Source organism: Triticum urartu, chromosome 4 (genome assembly GCF_003073215.2).
Source record: "Triticum urartu cultivar G1812 chromosome 4, Tu2.1, whole genome shotgun sequence".
NCBI lineage: Eukaryota > Viridiplantae > Streptophyta > Magnoliopsida > Poales > Poaceae > Triticum > Triticum urartu.
In genome coordinates, this window is record NC_053025.1 from 515,107,193 (window position 1) to 515,127,910 (window position 20,718).

The 20,718-nt window shown below is 48.4% G+C and overlaps 3 protein-coding genes across 9 annotated transcripts; 2 read left to right on the forward strand and 1 right to left on the reverse strand.

The window, feature by feature from the left end:
• Nucleotides 1–776: 776 nt before the first annotated feature.
• Nucleotides 777–7,729, forward strand: LOC125552369 (bZIP transcription factor 16-like). 6 transcript variants are annotated; one of them, XM_048715886.1, is made up of 15 exons: nucleotides 777–1,021; nucleotides 2,781–2,848; nucleotides 4,086–4,247; nucleotides 4,317–4,376; nucleotides 4,463–4,567; nucleotides 4,828–4,911; nucleotides 4,990–5,049; nucleotides 5,278–5,447; nucleotides 5,518–5,569; nucleotides 5,795–5,837; nucleotides 6,025–6,287; nucleotides 6,383–6,460; nucleotides 7,014–7,139; nucleotides 7,226–7,311; nucleotides 7,391–7,729. In XM_048715886.1, the coding sequence occupies exons 3-14, from the start codon at nucleotides 4,191–4,193 to the stop codon at nucleotides 7,271–7,273; spliced, it is 1,146 nt and encodes a 381-aa protein (XP_048571843.1). In that variant the 5' UTR covers nucleotides 777–1,021; nucleotides 2,781–2,848; nucleotides 4,086–4,190; the 3' UTR covers nucleotides 7,274–7,311; nucleotides 7,391–7,729. The 6 variants fall into 6 exon arrangements, with proteins under 6 accessions (XP_048571843.1, XP_048571845.1, XP_048571844.1 ...); XM_048715888.1 differs by having other exon boundaries at nucleotides 4,120–4,247; XM_048715887.1 differs by having other exon boundaries at nucleotides 4,151–4,247.
• A 4,160-nt stretch (nucleotides 7,730–11,889) lies between these two features.
• Nucleotides 11,890–14,972, forward strand: LOC125552371 (zinc finger protein 7-like). Of its 2 annotated transcripts, none has more exons than XM_048715893.1 (2): nucleotides 11,890–12,331; nucleotides 13,908–14,972. In XM_048715893.1, the coding sequence occupies exon 2, from the start codon at nucleotides 13,976–13,978 to the stop codon at nucleotides 14,702–14,704; it is 729 nt and encodes a 242-aa protein (XP_048571850.1). In that variant the 5' UTR covers nucleotides 11,890–12,331; nucleotides 13,908–13,975; the 3' UTR covers nucleotides 14,705–14,972. The 2 variants fall into 2 exon arrangements, with proteins under 2 accessions (XP_048571850.1, XP_048571851.1); XM_048715894.1 differs by lacking the exon at nucleotides 11,890–12,331 and adding an exon at nucleotides 12,350–13,770.
• A 475-nt stretch (nucleotides 14,973–15,447) lies between these two features.
• On the reverse strand, nucleotides 15,448–19,168 carry LOC125552370 (protein TITANIA-like). The gene is made up of 2 exons (XM_048715892.1): nucleotides 17,236–19,168; nucleotides 15,448–16,417 (listed from the first exon to the last, which is right to left on the reverse strand). The coding sequence occupies exons 1-2, from the start codon at nucleotides 18,872–18,874 to the stop codon at nucleotides 15,672–15,674; spliced, it is 2,385 nt and encodes a 794-aa protein (XP_048571849.1). The 5' UTR covers nucleotides 18,875–19,168; the 3' UTR covers nucleotides 15,448–15,671.
• Nucleotides 19,169–20,718: the final 1,550 nt, after the last annotated feature.

Sequence of the window (20,718 nt, forward strand, 5' to 3'; positions counted from 1 at the left end):
GGGAGGAAAAGAAAATACATTGACGCGTGCACAAATACAACGGGGTCCAACCCGAAAACAAAATACTATGGAGCGAGATACTCCCTCCTTTCCGGTTTATAAGGCTCAAATCTCAAATCTCATCAATCAAGGCATTTTGTGAGTGGAGGAATGTATCTCGTACTTTACAAAACTACCCAAATTAAACTTATGCATTATTTGGATTAATTGCAGTGCATGCATGCTTGGCCACTAGATGAGTAGGAACATTACATGCATTGGTGTGTTCCTCTTTAATTCTTGCATGCAAAGATTTAATGTGCATTGAAAACTAAAAATGAAATGAAGATGAGCTTTCTAAATTGGAAAAACAAAAAAAAATTAAATAAGCCTTATAAACTGGAAAGGAGGGAGTATATGCAATCGATGCCTAGTCGATAAGTAAGTGCGCACTAGCCCGTTGGTTAGTCGCTCCCGCTACTATTATTTCTTCCTCGCAAAAAAAAAAAAGAAAACCTATGTTTTTTTAAATTAACTATGATTATTTGTTGATACACTAAGGTTGGATTTGGCATATATAAACATATACTCCTATATAATACTAGTATTGTACTCCCTCCGTAGAAAAATATAAGAGCGTTTAGAGAGAGTACATGTTAACCACATCAAAATTATGTACAATTATATAATCAAAATTATTTGCAAAAGAAAAGAAATCTTGAAAAAGTTAGCCATTACTCCATGACAAGAAAAAAGGAAAGGAACTGGACAAGTAGTAAAACACCACGCTTCGCCACTCGATTCCTCTTTTTATGCGCCCTCCTCTCCTGTTTGTCTGTCCGACGTTGCGATTGGAGTGCGTTCAGACCATTTTCTCTTCCCATCTCCATACATGCGCCACGCCTCCACCCAGAATTCCCAATTCCACGGCCTCCGGGCCTCCTGCCGCCGAAGCAAGCTCGCCGCCTCCACGGAATTCTTCTGCCCCCTTGCACCGGGCCGGCGCGGAGCCGAGATCCGCCCCCGCTGATTCATTCTTCTGGTAAAGCCCTAGCCTTGTCGGATTTGCTCTGTTCTCTCTCGCCCGTGAGGAATCGAATCCAAACCCGCCCCTGAATTTGGGGCCAGCTAGGGGTGCTACTTAGATCTGCGTGGTGTTCGGGGCCAATTTGGTGGATTGTCGTGTGGAATTGCTCCTCAGGATCCCTGGATTTGCCATTCTTTCTTATGGTGCTCCGTAGACTTTTGATTTCTGTCTGCCCCGTTGGTTAATTTTGTTCTGACGCGTATTACTTAGTGCTGTTAGTGCCCGTGCCACTTTGACACGACGTCGCCCATTGCGTACTTAATAATCATGTAATGTGAATACCCGAGCAGGTTCAAGTGCGTTAAATCTTAGTCACAACGAACTTATATTTTTATTTTTCCCTCAAAAGAAATTTATATCTTTATTTCTACCAGTTGGTTCGATCACCTTGTTTGAAACACGTAGCTGTCTTGCGATGCAACTATTCAAAAATAAAATAAACGTTTAACACTCTTGTTGCTTGGTCTGGTATTCTCTGTTGCTTCGTGATTCAAGAACAATGGTCTGTTGGCTTCCATTACTCCAAAAGAATTAAGGAATTTGGTGCGAAGCTGTGACCTTTATGGATCTAGGGAAATGAAATGGTCGAATTTAAGTAGGGTTCTTTGTTTTTATTCCCTCTGTTTCCAAATATAAGGTGATTATTATTTTCAAAAAGTCAAATTTCTCTAACTTTGACCAAATTTATAGAGAAAATACAAATGTCTATAATATCATATCATTATTATTAGATTAACTATAAAACATATTTTCATATTATATTTTGTTAATAACTGTAGATGTTGATATATTTTGCTATAAACTTGGTCAAGCATAGGAACATTTGACTTTTGGAGAAACTAATACACCTTATAGTTTGGAATGGGGGTAGTAACACAGGGAGAACTTGTTTTGAGGTCTCTACTACTTGCTGATGGAGTAGTTGAGTTGCGCTTGGATTCTTTAGCACAGAGAGCATGTTTGTGTACCTTATCCATCTCTGGCAGGCTGACAGCCTCACCATTGTCCGCTCTGCGATGTGTCACCATGATGCTGTCAAGGCCCCTGCCGTTTCCTATGCTGGCTGCACGACTCAACCCCTTATCCACGCTATACAAATTCTTTGGGGCAAAGGCTATCTTGACATTTCATCTCCCCTTAATTTACATGAAAAATATGAGAGGCAAAAACTACTACAACTAATAAAAAATAATAGCTGATGAATGATGATAGACCCCATAATGCTAACCGCTAAATGCAGCTGGATGGATATGCTGGATGATGATGGCACCCTAAGTTGTTACCTTAAATAGTTACCATCAACATCTACCAATTATGCCTATATCTCATTGCCAGGACAACTTAAGAGTAAGCAGGAGCCCAATTAAGAAAATTATTGCACCGCCTAATAGTTTTTGCTCTCAAAGTTCACCATCATGATGGTCTTAATATAGTTCCCATTATAGACTCTGATGATGAACCCTGTGATACTAGTTTGTAATGACAATCGCTTAATGGTGGTAACGCTTCTTATCTTATTGGATACTTGTGGTATAAATTTAATCATGCTATGGATACAGATATTTCATGTGCATTGCTAGTCTGGAACATTATAGTTATTGTTTATTTTTAGCAAGGTATAATTAGTGTTTCTATCCTTTGTTTTTAGCAAATGTTATCAATACATTCTATGATATTCTTTGTAATAAAGAAGAAAATTCGCTGTGGCATTCAGGTCTGGTTAGAGATTCCATCACTCCATCTACGAAACGAAGGACACATAAAGAACAAAGGTGCCTGTGGGTAGGAAGCTGCTACCTTAACTTTATATGCTCGCCATTTTATTTCATGGATTTATTTCATGTATGTTAGCCTTTTATAGTTCTGATTCACTTTTGGATTATCCGATGTTCTTGCAATGCCAAATTTCTATCTTTTGTATCACCATGATGTAGCCTCCTTGCTTGCCTATATATTTACTTTTTAATTTCATTCGGGCAAGAGGTAGATCTGGTTTAAGCACCATGAAAGATATAATGGAAAATGAAGCCATTAAGGCAAGTGATGTAAGATCGCTTCTGAATTTTTGTGCGAGTGTTTTGTTTGTTTTTACTTAGAATGTGGTTTTTATTATGATTCGTCCAAAGCCTCTTGCCTCTGCGGTATATATAGTGCCAGTAGAGTTGTAGTAATTCTGGTGAACATGATCACTTAAATGATGTATGGTAGGTGCACAATGTAGATCAAGCAACGAAAGTTGGTTCTGTGAATCACGGCATATGTATTTCTGAGTACATGAGTTGGAGAATCAATGTGGTGTTGTGGTTTTGCTGTTGTTTGTGTACATTTGTCAAGTTTAGTAGTTTAAAACAAGAACTAATCTTTCCAAATCTCACAAGATCACTTGGGGTGATAAAATATACAGTACTTCAATGTTGAGTCATATTGGAGAGAATAGAATGAATTTTTAATTATACACATATTGCCGTAGATGCTCATTTTTTCCCCATTATAACTGATTCTCAGAACTATTGTTTTCCATATAAGATTGAAAAGAGAAAGGACAGGCCTGGCGCAGTGGTGAAGTACTCCTCACTTGTGCCAAGAGATCCTGGGCTCGGTGCGGCCTCTCTGCATTGCACTGTGCAGGGGCAAGGCTTGCCTCATATAATCCTTCCTAAGACCCCACCTGGCGTGGGAGCTTCTAGCACTGGGTCTGTCCTTTTTTTAGTTGATTGAAAAGCGCTAACCTGGTACATTACATGCTTTTCTCGTAAAATTGTACATTTCCAGTTGAAACAGTTTTTGACTGTTTAACAGCACTATCCGGATGACCCCTTGGTTGGTATGTAGGGTGTAGAATTTCCCACTTGACGGTGCTTCTACCTTTTGTAGGTCAGAACTAGATATTTCCAATGTACTTCTTATCTGCGTAGTGTCAATCTTCTTTGTTCCTTCTTCGCAGATTTTAATGTTAGTCTAGGTCCTTGATTTCGATAATCGTTGATTTCTGATGGACTTTATTATGTGTTGCCTATAGCCATCAACCCAAGTTGTTTTCTCTTGCTATAAAGGGAAAACCCTGCGTTACTTTCTGTAACTTAGGAGGTGAAAGGAAGAGAGGACTAGAGACGAGGAATTCATAATGGGAAAGGGAGATGTGGCCACTAGGTCCAAATCCCAGAAATCGTCGACAGCACAGGTCTGTGTGAACAAACTGAACTGCATGAATAATTATTATCACTATCTTACCTTGTTTTACTTGTTTCAGAATGAACAGAGTACACCTACTAATCCTCGTACAGCATATCCTGACTGGTCCCAGTTTCAGGTTCATAGAATGAGACTATCCTTCCTTTCTAATGATCTAGTATCTTTATTATTGTTATTATTATAATAACTAGCATACATCTTTAGGCATACTATAATGTCCCTGGTACGGCTCAAATGACCCCACCAGCTTATTTTCATTCAACGGTGACTCCAGGTCCTCAGGGGCATCCATATATGTGGGGTCCACAGGTACATTATCTATATTTTTAGTGTTTAATTACTGTTATTTTCGACATAATGTTGTAATCAATGACTGGATGGCTACTATCACTTAATCTGTTATTCAAGAATTATGCTAGTTAACTATGGATGTGCTAGTTAGGCAAATCCTTTAACCTTCAGTCATAGGGTTTTCTAATACTTATGAAGGACATTATTTGCTAGTACAACCTCTGAAAGTCTTGGGGAATTAGTATTCTAACATTTAATTTGGATTCATCCGCTGGCAGATGATGCCTCCTTACGGGACACCGCCACCATACACAACAATGTATGCTCAAGGCACACCATATCAGCAGGCTCCTATGCCACCGGTAGTCCACTCTCTTTTATTTTACTTGGCTGTATAATTTTATCATGCTTCTGTATGGCTCTAAATGTTTCCACATCAGGGCTCACACCCATACAGCCCATATCCTGTTCAAGCACCAAATGGGACAGTTCAAACTCCTGTAAGTTATTGACATCTTTTAGCTGCTCTATTGCTCGGTAGAACAAAAGAACAATTTCACCTGATACTTTTCGGAAGTTTATTCTTAGAGTCTTTCTGTTGTGTCCTTATATTTCGGGTCTGGAAACATTACTGCCAAACTTGTTACTTAACGATTATCACTATTCAATTATTGTCCTGCATAGGGATTCATGTTTTAAAATTTCCCATTCTGTTTCATCATTATTAGACATCTGGCGCTGGAGGGTCGGAGACAGATAAGTCAAACAAAAATAAGCGGAAGACTCCCCTGAAGAGATCCAAAGGAAGCTTAGGTAGTCTGGACGTAGTTACAGTAAAAGATAAAACGCCACCTACAAAACCTTTAGTGTCATCCTCCAATGAAGGTTCTTCACAAAGGTAATTCCTTTTATTCCGTTCATGTGTTTCTAATGGATGAATGACGAGTCCTCAATAATTCGATACGCAGCGAGAGTGGAAGCGGAAGTTATTCTGGAGGGAGCAGTACAAATTCTAAAAGTGTATGTCATTTCATCATATTTACCTTTTTTATGTTTATCTTCATTAAGCTCATGAGTATTCTGGTACAGATTCCAAACAGTCTACTTTTTGTTTCACTGTTCCCCCAGTTGTAGGTCTTGTTTGGCATGAGAAACCACCAAACTTTCCGATTTTTGACCTGTATGGTTGATATTACCGTCATCATGCTTACCTAAGACCGACATAAACGAATAATTTGCCTGCAGGGTTCACACACAAAGGATGGTTCTGAGCACGGCCCGGCTAATGGTAGGTCCTAAAATCTCCTCTAGTGTAATATTTAAAAATTGGTACTCAGCGCCTCATTGGGAAGCGGGGGCCGGGGAGAAAAGGATTGAGGAAGTACTATGAATCTTATAAAATGCATATATATTGAGTACTTGCCAAGTTATCTTTGTTAGGAAATAACTACAATCTGATTGTTTCTTTTGGCCAGATGCTAGCAATAAAGGAGTCACTGCTCAGGGCACAGCAGTTGAGCCCACACAAGTATCTTCTGGGCCAGTTGTGCTTAACCCTATGATGCCATATTGGCCTGTTCCCCCTCCCATGCCTGGCCAAGCAACTGGTGTAAGCATGGGAGTGGATTACTGGGGTGCTCCTACTTCTGTACCTATGCATGGCAAAGCTGTCGCTGCACCGACATCTGCTCCTTCATCAAATTCTCGTGATATCGTTCTTAGTGATCCGGTCATACAGGTCTGTTATTATTTAGGCTTTAGTTCTCCTGGTTATTTTATCCCAGGGCCCTGCCATGTACTTTTTTCTCAGGTATGCTTTTTTTGTTAATGTAGGATGAACGAGAAGTGAAGAAACAAAAACGGAAGCAATCAAACAGGGAATCAGCTCGTCGCTCTAGATTGCGCAAGCAGGTCTGTAGTTTTTGCATAATTCACATGAACGGTTCAGTGTTATTTGTGGGCACGTGCATCTTCAGGGTAGTTTGGACTGTTGATAACTTATCTAGGAGAGATCAAGTTGGAGAAAAGAACCAATTGGTGATGGTTCTCTAGTTGCAGACTGCAATAAGATGAGGAGATAGCTCAGGATTGACTTCAGATGGACTGCTTAAAACAGTATTTGGCATTGCGGTAGATTATGACAACCCCTTTTGCATAGCCAGCATTTGTCTATTTTACCATTTTGCTAACCAAGTCTTTCCTGCGCTCGTGGATTTTTTTTTACAACGGATTTTAAACAGAGTTCAGCGGAGTATAGTTCAGCAACTGCAAGCGACCAGTATCAGATCTGCTAGCTATTCGTTTGTTCCAAACGGCACCATAGGAATTTTTCCTATAGGGACCCAATCCTCCAAAATTTGTGCATACATTTTTTTCTTTATGCTAAAAGGACGCCTTAATGGAAATTTACTATTTATTTGCGATGTATTACATATGTTGCCTTATAAATGGTGTTATACTACAGGCTGAATGGGAGGAAGTAGCCAGTCGAGCTGATTTGCTGAAGCAGGAGAACAGTTCACTTAAGGAAGAATTGAAACAACTTCAGGAGAAGTGTGATAACTTGACCTCAGAAAATACATCTTTACATGTAAGTTTTTCCTTGTGTTTCTATTGTGTAGATCCTCAAAGCTGGTAGTAGTTATTATATATGTGAGACGTTCCTAATGATTGCAGGAAAAGCTTAAAGCGCTTGATAGTGAGAAACCAAATGGAAACTTGTGAAGCAGTGAAGGCCGCGGCTTCACTTTCTGACTGCTGATGTAAGGCATAAAACTACCCGGTACTAGCTTCCACTGCCATTACAGAGCACGAAACCTAATATTTCTTGCACTTTTTCAGATAAACTGGAGGTGACATGATAGGCCGGAGATAATTAGTAGGTGTTCATGTGTGCGATTAGATTTTTGGCTGAGATGGTAGGATTGTATCATAGGATTCAACATGATGGCTACAGTTTCTTCGTCTTCTTTGTCGGGACGTGGCAGCTGCCGTGCTCTATGGTGTTTTTTTTTCTTTTTCCTGCGTTTGTGTGAGATGCTACCTTAGCAGTATGTAAAGATCCCCAAGCTATATTTGAGACTTTGCGGGATTAGCTTATAAGATGCTTGTTGTAGAGCTGCTGGTTGACCTGAACTGATGCTTGTTATAGTTATGATTTATAACATTCAGAGTTACTAATGTGTATGCTGTACTGAGGCACTCCTGCTTGCATCATATTACAAAAGGATGGTTTTACAGGAATTCTGCTTCACTAATGTCGTTTCTGAAAATGTAAGTGGTCTGAGCTACATAATTTTCATGATAGTTTGCAAATTTATGTCAAATATTAGCGCACGTCGGCAGTCTCAGACACACAATTCTCGCATATAGCCTGCAAGTTTATGCGAAACATTCCCGGTCATTTTCGTACCAATCTTGAATCGATTGCGAGATACATGTTGACCGCGCAACCGTAGCTCTAGCCCAATCGCTTTAGCCGATCTATCCACTCTTTTACTTTCTGTCCTTTTGGTCTCCAAGCAGCACTTTGGCAGCTTACATTCTCCTCTGTTTACCCGTCTGTTTAGGCCGACTTCACCACGCGACCCTATCCTGTCCGCCCTCGTCCGTTTGAAGTAAAACGGACAAACGGGACGGCCCAGCGCGCGGGCGCAAACGGACAAGTGTCCGGATTTCGTCCGTTTTCGACCCATCCCCGGCCCAAACTTGCGCTCGATTTGGGGTGAAACGGACGCGCGCGGACGGCCTCGACGCACGCCCTTGTCCTCCCCGTGGCCCGCCTGTCGGGGACACTAGCAGTCCCTCCGCTCCCAACGCTTCACCTTCTCTCCCCGCCCCGCCCCGCCGCCGGCGCCGCCGCTATTCTCCGGCCGCCTCCTCACCGCGCAGCCCCCCGCCGTCCGTACCAAACCACGTCTCGACATGGCCGCCACCACGCCCGCGCTTCCGCCGTAGTTTTGGTCGTCGATCGAAGGAGGTTTGGCCCTCGCCGTCCTTGCCGGTGGCAGAGGGGACACGACTGCCGGCGACGTACCACGGCGGCCGAGGCAGATTCCCACGAGAGCTCCAGAGCGGCCTGTAGCCGGCCGGCAACCACCCTGCTGCGTCGAGGTGATCATCGCGGCCTCTTCGCCACCACGAGCGCAAGGTGTTCGACCTTTTGCCAACAAAGGTATGGACAGTGGAGACGAGTTTTTCTACCATCACTTCCTTTGTTCATCGGACGATTCGTCGTCGGATGATGACGATCTTGTGGTGGCTGCACTGGCCGTTCACGACCATATTCAACGGCAGCTTCCTCGGTACAGGGGGTCAGTCCCTGGCCGTGCTCCCAACCTGAACCGCAACAGGGAGAGAGGCCACGCCCTGCTCTATGCAGATTACTTTGCCAACACCCAGCTCTTCAGACCGGATAAATTTTGTCGCCGTTTTCGTATGGCCAGGCATGTGTTCAATCGTATCCGAGAGGGAGTGGTTGCTCATGACCCATACTTCGAGTGCAAGACGGATGCCCTTGGCAAGCTTGGATTCTCCTCCTACCAGAAATGCACCGCGGCCATCCGCATGCTTGCATATGGAATTTCAGGCGATCTGGTGGATGAGTATGTGCGTATGAGTAAGACAACATGTCTGATGTCAATGTACAAGTTTTGCCAGGCTGTGATTGAGGTCTTTGGCCCAGAGTACTTGAGGCAGCCAACTGCCGCTGATACAGAGAGATTGTTGGCGACCAACGCAGCTAGAGGCTTTCCAGGTATGCTTGGCAGCATAGATTGTATGCACTGGGAGTGGAAGAACTGTCCATTTGCTTGGCAGGGCCAGTACAAGGGGCATGTTAACGGGTGCACTGCCATATTAGAAGCGGTGGCATCACAAGATCTTTGGATATGGCATTCTTTCTTCGGCATGGCAGGTTCTCACAATGATATCAACGTGCTGCAGCGTTCTCCAGTCTTCGCGAGGCTTGCAGAAGGCCACTCCCCACCTGTCAACTTTGAGATCAATGGCCACCATTACAACAAGGGATACTATCTAGCAGATGGTATATATCCTCAGTGGTCAACTTTTGTGAAGACAATTTCGAAACCCCAAGGTGAGAAGAGAAAGAGATTTGCCCAAATGCAAGAGAGTGTTAGAAAGGATGTGGAACGTGCTTTTGGTGTGCTTCAATCCCGGTGGGGTATCGTTCGAAACCCTGCATTGCCATGGGATGAAAGGAAGCTTTGGGAGGTGATGACTGCTTGTGTGATCATGCACAAGATGATCGTCGAGGACGAGCGTGATGAGAGTATCTTCGACCAAGGATTTGATTGTACATGATCATGCACATTTGAACAGTTTGCCCAATTTCACCGTGAGATGCGTGATTGGCACACTCATGTGAATCTTCAAAATGACTTGGTTGAGTACGTGTGGGATCACGTTGCCAACCAATAGATGTATTTGTCCATTTTATGTTCAGTCAAGACAATTTCGATTTGGTTGTAAAACTATTTTATTAAAGACAATTTCAATTGGGTTGTAAAACTATTTTAATTTTCAGACAAATATTTGAGTTCGAAACTAGTTTTAATGCAAATTTGGACAATTCTTGGCCCTGACGGACAGGATGGGGCAAAAGGATGCGACCGCGCGCTGGGCGCACGGCCACCGCATCCCAGGACAGGCCCGGACACGACCCCAAATCCCTACCCAAAGGGACAAAAACAGAATAAAACGGACGTCCGTTTGGGATCGCGCGGTGGAGTTGGCCTTAGTAGAGTCTATGCCCAGTTGAAACAAAAGGTCTTCGCATCCATGATCCATCATCCTGTTCAAACATGAAGGGAAAAAGGATGCGGCAGCTGCCTTTTCATCTCTTTTGTTTGTCACCAGTCGGGCGCTTTTGTCAATCACGTGGGCAGTGGGATGGCCACGGCACGGCACGCTTTTGATCCCTTTTCCATGCTGTTGTGTGAGCTGGTGGAGCATTTCGATGTCGTGTGTGTGTGCTGACCAAACGGAATGAGATCATCGTGGCCAACACCACAGCATACACATACATATACATATATGGGGCAGCCGGGGCAGGGCTCCTCAAAAGAAAAGAGGAGATGTGGTGGTCCTGCTCGTTCAACTCGTCACTTGTGACCAAGCATATGCTCTTGCCTTTAATCCATCACAAGGTAAAAAATCCCAAAAAAAAAGAAGAGATAAAGTGGATGGACGGTTTTGCATGCAATTGCAGTCGCAGTTGATTGGCTTCAGCTGTTCAGCATCATCTGGTGTGCCACTTCAATGGCACGCACTTTCTTTGCAGTTCTCCTCAGGAAAGAAAAAGTTGCAAAAATCCAGAACTCGCATTGTAGTAGTTGCAAACAGCAGAGCATAGAAAGAAGTCTTGTCACAAGGATGGGGATGGCATGAGAGGAGGAGGAGGAGGAGCTTTCACAGGGCTGTCCCCCTTCCGAGCATCCAGAGGAGATGGCATGGGATGGCAGTGGCAGTGGCATTGCATGGGATCCATCAGAGAAGAGCAGGGCAAAGGACGGAGGCAGTGGGAGGAGCAGAGTTAACTTGCAGGCAGGCATGTTGTGCAGTACGCAGGCGCAGAGGGAACGCAAAAGCCACACTCAAACTGCTTTCTGACAAGGAAAATAACTCACGCGCTGCTCATGACCCCATGACCCCATGACCATACCATTGGGCACAGCACAGACGACAGAAGAAAAAATAAATAAATAAATAAAATGAGCGGAAGTACACCGGCCACCGCCCAAGCAAACCCAAGCAAGTACACGCGGCGAGCAAGTACCAGTAATAAACTGGGAGTCGGAGGCAGGCATGGCATCGGCATGTCATGTTGCGCAGCAACCAGAGCTGGCTTCACCGCAATGCGCAACGGAAAAAGGGCACAATCCTGACTCACCCCTGACTAAAGCATCATGCCACCCTCTGGTCCCCCTGCAACTCTCCTCTCTCACATCTTGCACACACACACACCTCACGCGCATCATCATCCTTTTCGACCCCTCTTTTTATTTTTCTACACACTAGTAGTACTATTTTGCTCCAGTTTTTTTTTTGCCTAGTAATTATAATTGTTATCGTGTAGTACTGGATGGATGGGTAGATGGAGCACACTTAACCCCGGGAATAAACAAGGGGCTGCTAGCCCTAGCTAGGCTAGACCAGGAAGGAAGGAGCAGCCCCAGCCTGAATTGTCTAGCAATTGTGGGGCGCTTTCCGGCTGCTTTTCTCGGACGGTGGTGGCGCTAGTGGCCACCGATGGCCATGGTACAAGGGAAAGCAGGAGTAGAAAGGAAAGCCAGAAGCGCGCGTGTGTGTGGGTGTGTATGCCCATTGCCCATTGCCCAGTCTCATCTCATCTCATCTCATCTCATCTCATCCTTGTGTTGTTGTATCAGACGAGATGCATCCTTTTCTTGTACCACTTCCCAGCTCTGACCACTGTCTCCCGTCCCATCCCCCCCCTACCAGTAATTTACCAGACCAAACCTCTGCATTCCTCCACAATTAAGCACCACGGTGGGCTCGCGTCCGAGTGGGGGTGCCGCCACTTTAACTGAACACACCACCTTCCTGCCTGCCCGCCTGCCCTCCCCTCCTTCCTCCTCACTTCGCCTCTCCCCCTTCCTCCCCCCTTTCGAGTCGGTGCGCGCAGGCGGCGCTAGGTCTTGGACGCGGGGAGCCATGGCCTGACTTACGGGGTTCCTTCTTCAGATCTTCTTCGCGAGTGGTGTGGGGCTGATCGGAGACGCAAGGAGGGGTGTGCTTGAGGTAATTAATTCGGTTCTTCTCCTCGCAGAAGCGCATGCATCTCTACTGCTTTTCCTCATCTTCTTTCTCTTCTTGATTCCGGCGTTTTCTTTTTTCACTTCATCCGTTCTTGCCTTCTCGGTTCTGAGTAGAGTAATTCTTCGTGCACGCATGTCTTGTTCGGCGGCTCAAGGGGGTTCACCACAATTCGGTCTAGTTATTAAGATCTTTCAAGTAATTTTGCTTTGATGCTTCATTCAAGTCAAGCATGGGCTTTTTTTTTTGGTTACAAATATATTGCGGTGGTGTGAATCTAGTTCGTGTGCGCTCCAGTCCACGCCCACTCCTGCTCCGCCGGTTGGTAGCACGTCGCTCCATCAGGGTTTTGTTCTTTATACATACATAGAGTTGATGGGATTTGGCAGTCTCTTCTCTGAATAATTATGTTTTCTTGCTTCATGTGTCTTGCCAAAATTGGCAAATCTCCTGGTCCAAGTGCCTCAATTATTTATATATCTCCTAAATAAGATACTACTCCATAACTAAGCTGTGGTGCATGACACTACTTTTCCCGAAATTAATTCTTAGTATTATTACTCCAGTTGCCATCGAGTAGTACCACGATGCACAATTCGAACCTATAGGGTTGGTGTTGTTCAGCTTATTTGTAATGCAGTCTGGTAGTAGTGGTGATCTGGTGATATTTGCAATGGCATGGACAAAAACAAGTCCATGCCAATCAAGTGGCCTTCAGAAACACCAGCATCAGATCACCTGTAGCAGGCACATAAAAAACACCACCAGGGAAGCCTTGTTTCCTGGGCCTCTTTGACAAAAAAGCATTCTTTGTTGGTGAATTCGGCGTAGCTGTCCAGCATTTATATTCGTGCTCTCATCAGATCTCCAGAAACACCACAGGGGTTTTGGATGGGAACACCAGGGCTTCCATCTTTTCATGACAACAACTCAATGTGCTATTCTTGGGCCCTTTTCTTTCTTTCAGATAAGGTTCCGTTTTAGAGATTCCCGGACCGGAAAAGAGGCCACGCTTTTCATCTGTTTGTCCTCTGATTTGGCATCAGAGGCAGCATATCCAGGCTTAGCAATGGATCGGATACTTGTCTTGATCTGACTGCACTCCACATTCAGACACATTCAGTTATTCAGCACACATGAAGCTTGAAAAATTCTGCTTGTGCTCCTCTAGCAGCCCTCTAGTCATCTGGATAAATCTGAACTATTTGCTTAGATTCCTATTTCGACAGCATAATGAACAGTCGTCTTCGGAATCACGTAAGCCCGAAGCAATTTCGGAGAACAAAAGGTGTGTCAATTCAGACTCCATAGTGCTTATCCACAGGGCTGTCTAACTGCAAGCACTCCCATGTCTAAGATTCAGTCTGTCATGATCACCGCACTGACAAGAGCAACACATGCTATTTTATCCTTGTACAACTGTGGTGAGTGAGTCAATGAGTGCAGCCGAGACTAGAAACAAGAGATCCTTTTCAGTTTTATGCATCAAATCATCTCACCAAGTACAGAAGAACACATGCACTTGCTTACATGACTTGGCTTGTTCTCTGGACGCATGCAGGTGAGAGATAGATAAAGGAGCAAACGAAGTGCAGCGAGAGGAAGAAGACAGGGAGAGATTGTTCAGAGATGAAGAGCGGCAGCGGCGTCCAAGAAGCGTGTGAGGATCAGGTGTCCGAGATCAGCAGCCAGGCGGCGTCCAACAACAACGAGGCGTCCAACACCTCCTCCCGCCCCAAGCTCGCCCTCGACCTATCGCTCACCGTCACCGCGACCGCCGCCGCCACGACGACCGCCGAGTCGAGCACCACCGACAGCAACGGCGGCGCGCAGGCCGCGCGCGAGCCGACGCGGGTGTTCACCTGCAACTACTGCCAGAGGAAGTTCTTCAGCTCGCAGGCGCTGGGCGGGCACCAGAACGCGCACCGGCGGGAGCGCACGCTGGCCCGGCGCGCGGTGCACCGGCTGGAGGCCTACCCCTACGGCTACGCCGACGTGGCCTCCCTCCCGCTCTACGGCTCCCCCGGGCTGTACCCCATCGGCATCCAGGCGCACGCGTCGGCGCTCCAGGGCGCGGCGGCGCAGGCGGAGCGGCAGCAGCACCAGCACCAGCAGCAGGACGCCGCCGTCCTCGCGGCCACGCCGGCGCGCGCGCGGGCGCTGCTGGGCCCGATGCCGTTCCTCGTGGGCGGCGACGAGGAGGTCAGCTTCGGGTGGCCCGGCAGCTTCAGGCCGCCGCCGCCGGGCGCCGGCGTGCTCCCCCTCCTCCACTCCGGCCCCAACTTCGGCAGCAGCAGCGGCAGCGGCAGCGTCGTGGTGCAGGCCGACGAGGAGCCCGACCTCACGCTTAGACTCTAGCCGCCGCCCGTACGCCGTCGATCGCTACGCCATTACGTACTGCTAGGTTGGTGCAACTCGTCAGGCTCCCGACGTCGATCAACGGACCATGATGGTAGACGACGACCCGTATTTGTTTCATGCGCGCGTGCGTACGTAGGTACGCTCGTGGAAGTATTTCTGTACAGTTTTGGTGCTCTTCTGTGGTATTGGTAGTAGCGTGTACCCTACCTACAACTTCCCGCGGTATAAAGATTCATGTGATCAATCAAAATCATGTTGCTGTGTCCATGAACTCCAGAATGTTTTTTCCCCTTTTCCTTGCTAATAATGCTGTCGTGTGAGACTCCCCGTCCCGGCCAGTGCGGCGTCGACACGCCGCCCTCGCCGTCGCTCTCGGCGGCGGAGCCGGAGTGGTACGACGGTGAGCGACGGGTCGAGGTCGAGGCCATCGCTGCTGCTGTCGGACCATGATGTCCTAACAGGAGTTGCAGCCTGTAGCTGTGACCAGGATCAGGGCCAGGCCAACAACCGAACAAGAAAATCCACGCGGGATCACAACGCGCACACCAACAGTGTGGCCTGACCTGCCCAGGGAGAAAAACATCGAAAAAGAGAGGAGAAAATGACACGCTGGGAAGTTGAAATATTCTCATGACGACGATGCCAATTGTAGCATAGCATAGTAGCACAGCATGGGGCTGAATGCAGAGGTCATGACCCAACGACTGCACTCTGCACACCATCAGGCAATGGGCAAGCAATGAACTGAAAATGCTGTCAAGTTATATCCGCCGGCGCAAGGTTAGGCCTCCTCCGCTTTATAACAACAGTTAACAACGGGTAGTAAAAAAGAACAGATTACAGATGGAACACAGCAGCTTTGGTTTAGAAACCATTCCACTCTAATGGACAACAACAGCAACGCATCTCCAGGCATTCAGGAGCAGCAGGTGGTGATTTTTTGTTTTTTTACCGGGCTTCCTCTCTACACCCACATCTTCTTTGTGGCCTCCATCCGCTCGAGCAGGCCCTGGATCTCGGTCTGCATCCGCAGCTTCATCTTGTGGTAGTCGTAGTGCGAGTTCTCCAGCGTCTTGAGCTCCTCCATCTTCTTCCTCCTCTTCTCCTCCGCCTCCTGGAAGCACAGCTTCGCCACCTTCGACGCGTACTCCTCCTCCATGCTCTGGATTCTGTTGCGGACCATCTGCCGGTAGTTCTCCACCTCCTTCCGGGCGTCGTCAGCCAGCTTCTGGAACAGTTTTGCTTCGGCTTCCTTGCACTTGACGACGGTCTCGAGGGTGGAGGCTTCGTCGTCCTTTGAGGTGGTGCTGAAATGAGGCTCGATAGAGAGCGGCTTAGGGCTGGCACTGAAATGGGAATCAATGGACAGCGGCTTTGGGCTGGCGTTGAAACAGGAATCAACGGACAGCGGCTTCGGGCTGGCGCCGAAACGGGAATCGACGGACAGCGGCTTCGAGCTGGCGCCAAAACGGGGTTCAATTGCAAGCGGGTTTGAGCTGGAGCCAAAACGGGGTTCAATAGAGAGGGACTTTGGGCTGGTCTTGAGCGCATCAATCTGTGAGTCGAGAATGGAGGTGCTGGCATTGAAATTGAAGGATTTGGGTGGACTGATGGTCGGAGATAGAAGGGGAATCGTAGATTGGCTCGCCTGATTTGCTGCCAATATGCCTTTGGACTTGCTGCCAGTAACAGAGCAGTCGGTAACGCCATCTGTGAAAACATAAAGATTAATTAGAGCTGTGGTACCTGAGAAATTATATAAAACTATGTCGGAATTATTTTCCATTGCTCTAAAAGAACATATATAATGACACCAGATTTTAGTTGTATTTGGAGAGGTGGGAGTATTATAATAGATTTAGTCTCAACAGAATACGCATTTTGATTCTTACATCATGCCCAACATCGCATTTTGGAACCCTTAACTGTTCATGGTTCAGTAGGAGCAATATGTTTTCCAACAGAGTTCAAGAAAGCTACTGTTGGCAAAAGAAAGATATTCAAGGTTAACTCGTTCATTTAGAGCCATTGGCTTAATGCTATAATCATTTTTTTCCTTTCAAACTCAATTCAATCAAAGTCACTCGGCCAAAACACTATCCAGCTTTGCCCTTATTGCAGTGCTAAATGACTGGAAGTTCATTGTGCATATCAACAAATGTACCGATGATGTGGCCATGCATAACAAAAGGATTTCCCAAATATGTGACAACCGGAAACAAATTGTGAACACCTAACAATGACTGAGCAATGCCAGAGTTGTAGTGCCACAGCAAATGGATTCCCCGAATATGGGTCAAACAGAAGAAACTGTGAATACCTAACATGACTGACAGAGATGGCGTGTCGCACAAAATATACATAATGATCGCATTTCCAAGCAGTTCAAAGGAGGGACCCACATGGAAAGTGTATGCAGATGTGACATGATCATGCTAACACAAATAATAAAGCAAGTAATAATTCATTTAGAGAACTCAAGTTTGTAACATGGTGCTTTAGAATGTAATAAAGTAAAGAGATCTCACATTTGAAGAATTGCAGCATGTTGTTCAATGCATCCGGCAGGGAGATAACTTTCTTTGAAAGCATGCTGAGGACCTCTTCAGCCTTGGCATGAAGCCCCTTCCCCTCAAAATCATCACTAGCAGCAAATATCTTCCTGACAACATCTAGCTCTTTCATCAGCGTCTCAGCATTCCAGTTCTCTGCGCAACAGTTGAACACCTCCTTAACAAATCCAAACATCTCAGAAGAATGGCTGCAACCAAGACACTGGAACTGCATCTCAGTCGTCCCTATCGGCCCCTTCAGCGTCGGGCCTGGTCTGATCAAGTTCCTCTCCAGACCGCATGCGGCATGGCACCAATGGCCGCAAACATCACAACCGACCCAGCTGCAGGTATTTGCAGCACAGTCGAACTTGTGGCACACCGGGCACATACATGCTCCACAGAACCCTTTGTTGCTGGAGCAAATCTTACACTCGCAATCGTCCACAGGCAGCATGCTCTTGCAGTTGAGGTTGCGGCACCGTGTCATGAGGAACATCTCCACGAGCTCGCTGCTCGGTACGCGGCCCTTGCCGGTGACGAACGCGGCCGAACCAGTCTTGATGGCCACCAGGATCTCCAACTGCGTCCTGTTGGCCCGCGCCAGTGCCTCGGCCGTCAGGTCCGACCGGCGCTCCAGCCTCCGCTGCAGGCTGGCCAGGTCGTCCCTCTTCTCCGGAGCGTCGACCATGCTCCGCACCGCCGCCCGCAGCACCTCCAGGGACTCGCTGGGGAACTCCTGCAGCACATGCGCCATGGCCGACACGGAGTCAGACACGATGTCCCGCAGGATCCTATCAGGCCGCGACGTATGCCCGCCGCGGCCGCCGTCGAAGCTGCCACCGGCGCTGCCCGCCGCCATCTTGGCGGGGAGCTCGGTGGGGAAGAAGGCGGAGGTGCCCTCCTTCATCGGCGGCGTGGCGAAGGCGACGCTGCCGTCCCCCATGGGGCGGAAATTGAATCGGCTGTGCACGGAGCCGTTGGTGCCCTCCCCGGCGGCGTAGATGTCGGTGGAGTTGTGCGTGAGGGAGCAGCTGGGGTTGTGCGAGAACATGGAGTAGGAGTAGGACATGTCGTCGGAGTTGATGCTCCGGGTGCGGCCCGTGGTGGCGCTGTAGGTCCGCCTTGGGGGCGGCGCGGCGGCGGCGCCGGCCGACGCGGCCCGGAGATCTCCATCGGCGGCGGGGGCCGACGGGAGCTGCTGCTGCGGCTGCGCCTGCCCCTGCCCGGGCCCGTCGGACGGGAGGGAGAGCGAGAGCTGCAGGGAGTCGAGGCGGGGCTTCTTCCCGCCGACCACGGAGGAGTCGTCCCCGGGGGGATCGCCGCGCTTGGGCGCGGAGAGGTGGAGGAAGTCGCGCTCCACGCAGAGCTTGGCGTTGGCGGCGTCGGCCGCGGCGTCGGCGGCGGGGTTGGGGTTGGGAGGCGAGGAGGGGCCCGGCGCCGCTGCGGATGCCGCGGCGGCCGCGGAAGCAGCGGCCTCGGCGGCGGCGGCGGAGGCGAGGGTGGGCTTGTCGCAGAGGTAGCTGCTGAGGGTGAGCTCGCGGTTGGGGAAGGGCTGGTCGGCGGGCGGCGGCGCGGCGCCGGGGTCCTTGGATCCGTCGGAGTCGCCGAACATGGCCGCCGGATTCGCGGCGATTTCCTGCGGGCCGCGGGGCTCTCGGGGGTGGGTTGGGGTTGACTTCCGCACGCCGAGACGCGGAAATGGGGCGGGCGGACGGGACGGCGGGGGGTGGGAGGAAACTGTGTGCGCAACTAGTATTTTTTAACCTCTTGCTTTTGGTCTGTCCCTCCCTCCCGAGGCCTTGCTTTCTTTTTCTTTTCCGAAAGACGATGAGATGAGATGAGATGAGAAGACTGCGGGCGCGTGGAAGGGGGGAATGAATGTCTCGTCGCGGCAGAGCCCCCTTCCGCTCCCGGCGGCTGGCTGGCTGGCTGCCGCCCGTGACGTTCGAAGCAGCTTCGGCAGCGGCGTCGGCTTGCCGGAGCTACAGACGGACGCGTGAGGCTTTTTTTTTTTTGGCCGCTTGCGCCAGCACAAGTCGCACTGTCTCTCTCTGACTATTTGAAACGTACAGATATTTTACCAACTGTTTCTGCATTTGCTCGTGCATGAAAGTGGGGTATAGTAGTAGATGGAGTCGCGTAGAGAAAATCGACCCGTCGAGTCGTGACGGAGGAGCGCGAACCCGTTTGGTACGCGGGCGACAGGAGGGGGTCAAACCGCATCATGTGATTTCGGACAGCGACGACGAACGATCGATCGATCCCGTGTTTCTCTCGGAAAGACGACCGGACCATCTCCACTCTCGTGCAGGGTAAAGCAACCATCGGCTCATTTTCATTCGCAAAAAAAAAAAAAAGGATCGGTGCGAGCGGGTAGAAAGGAAGTGTGGGCCGTTTGGTCTGGGTGGACTGCCGACGCGGCAGCAATCAGCAGCGGAGGAGCGCCCTCGGTGGGAGAATTTCTTAGCTTATCTCACGCCAGTGCGACGGCCTAGCTGTCTATCCATCCGTGATCCGTCCATCCATTGTTTAAGTGCGGCAACGACGCAATGCCAATAACTTGATCTCTATAACATGCGGTTGCTTCCATGCCGATATGGTCCCTCATATATAATGCCGGCCAGCCTGAACTGGTCTGCATTTGATCTGAAAAATGGTCTTAAAAACTTGCACGACGAGAAATGAAATGCAGTGGTTGAGATGGCACATGCCCACTGCCTGGTCGGACGAATTCCAAACGGCATTCAATTGTCAATTGAGCAACGGGGCGTGCTTGGTTTCAATGTCAACCCCACCGCGCCAGCCGCCCAGCTAACTCAGGTGATAAATTATGAATCCTCGCCGGTTCCCACCCGTTGACCGGCCGGACATCTGTCTTGTTTTTTGGCGAGAATCTGCTTTTTCTTATACACCAATTTTCTTTGTCGATCCTACGCGTTCAAATCAAGTTGTGCTGCATCCCCGTCCCCTACGCCGCGGGCCCGTGGCAGTCAGTCCTGCGTCCTCTCGGGGTTTTGTCGACGGAGCACTATACCGAGATTGCGTAACAGTCTGAAAATTAGCGCATCTCTAAGCCAGACCCGTAAACCTCACGTAACCGTGCAAAACGTATTGTATGGATCGTGGAAGTCATCTCACGTTGATCTGTATCTTTTTACGGGGCGGTCCAGACCTGATTTTTTTCACAGGCCGGAAATAAAATTGGAAGAGTTTGTGGGAGTCTGAACCGCTTTCAAACCCGTTTTTCATCGTCCTGGCCCATAAAAAAAACCTTCCTTATTCGCGGGCGCGCGCTCCTTCTGACGCCAGCTGCTCGCATTCATGCCGCTTTAGAGCGTGTCGCCCCGCATTGAAGACGGCTCAGAGCGGACGTGACCTCTCACTGTTTCCACCAATGAATTGGCGTGCCGGCCAAGGGCGCCGCCCGCTGCACGCACGGCTGAATACGCCTCTCAC

Coding starts and splice junctions, on each gene's coding strand:
- LOC125552369 (XM_048715886.1), top strand. CDS start 4,191: ATGGGAAAGGGAGATGTGGCCACTAGGTCCAAATCCCAGAAATCGTCG. Junction 5,448..5,517: donor AATGAAGGTTCTTCACAAAG/GTAATTCCTTTT, acceptor TTCGATACGCAG/CGAGAGTGGAAGCGGAAGTT. Junction 7,140..7,225: donor CAGAAAATACATCTTTACAT/GTAAGTTTTTCC, acceptor TAATGATTGCAG/GAAAAGCTTAAAGCGCTTGA.
- LOC125552371 (XM_048715893.1), top strand. CDS start 13,976: ATGAAGAGCGGCAGCGGCGTCCAAGAAGCGTGTGAGGATCAGGTGTCC.
- LOC125552370 (XM_048715892.1), bottom strand. CDS start 18,874: ATGTTCGGCGACTCCGACGGATCCAAGGACCCCGGCGCCGCGCCGCCG. Junction 16,418..17,235: donor CATGCTGCAATTCTTCAAAT/GTGAGATCTCTT, acceptor ATGTTTTCACAG/ATGGCGTTACCGACTGCTCT.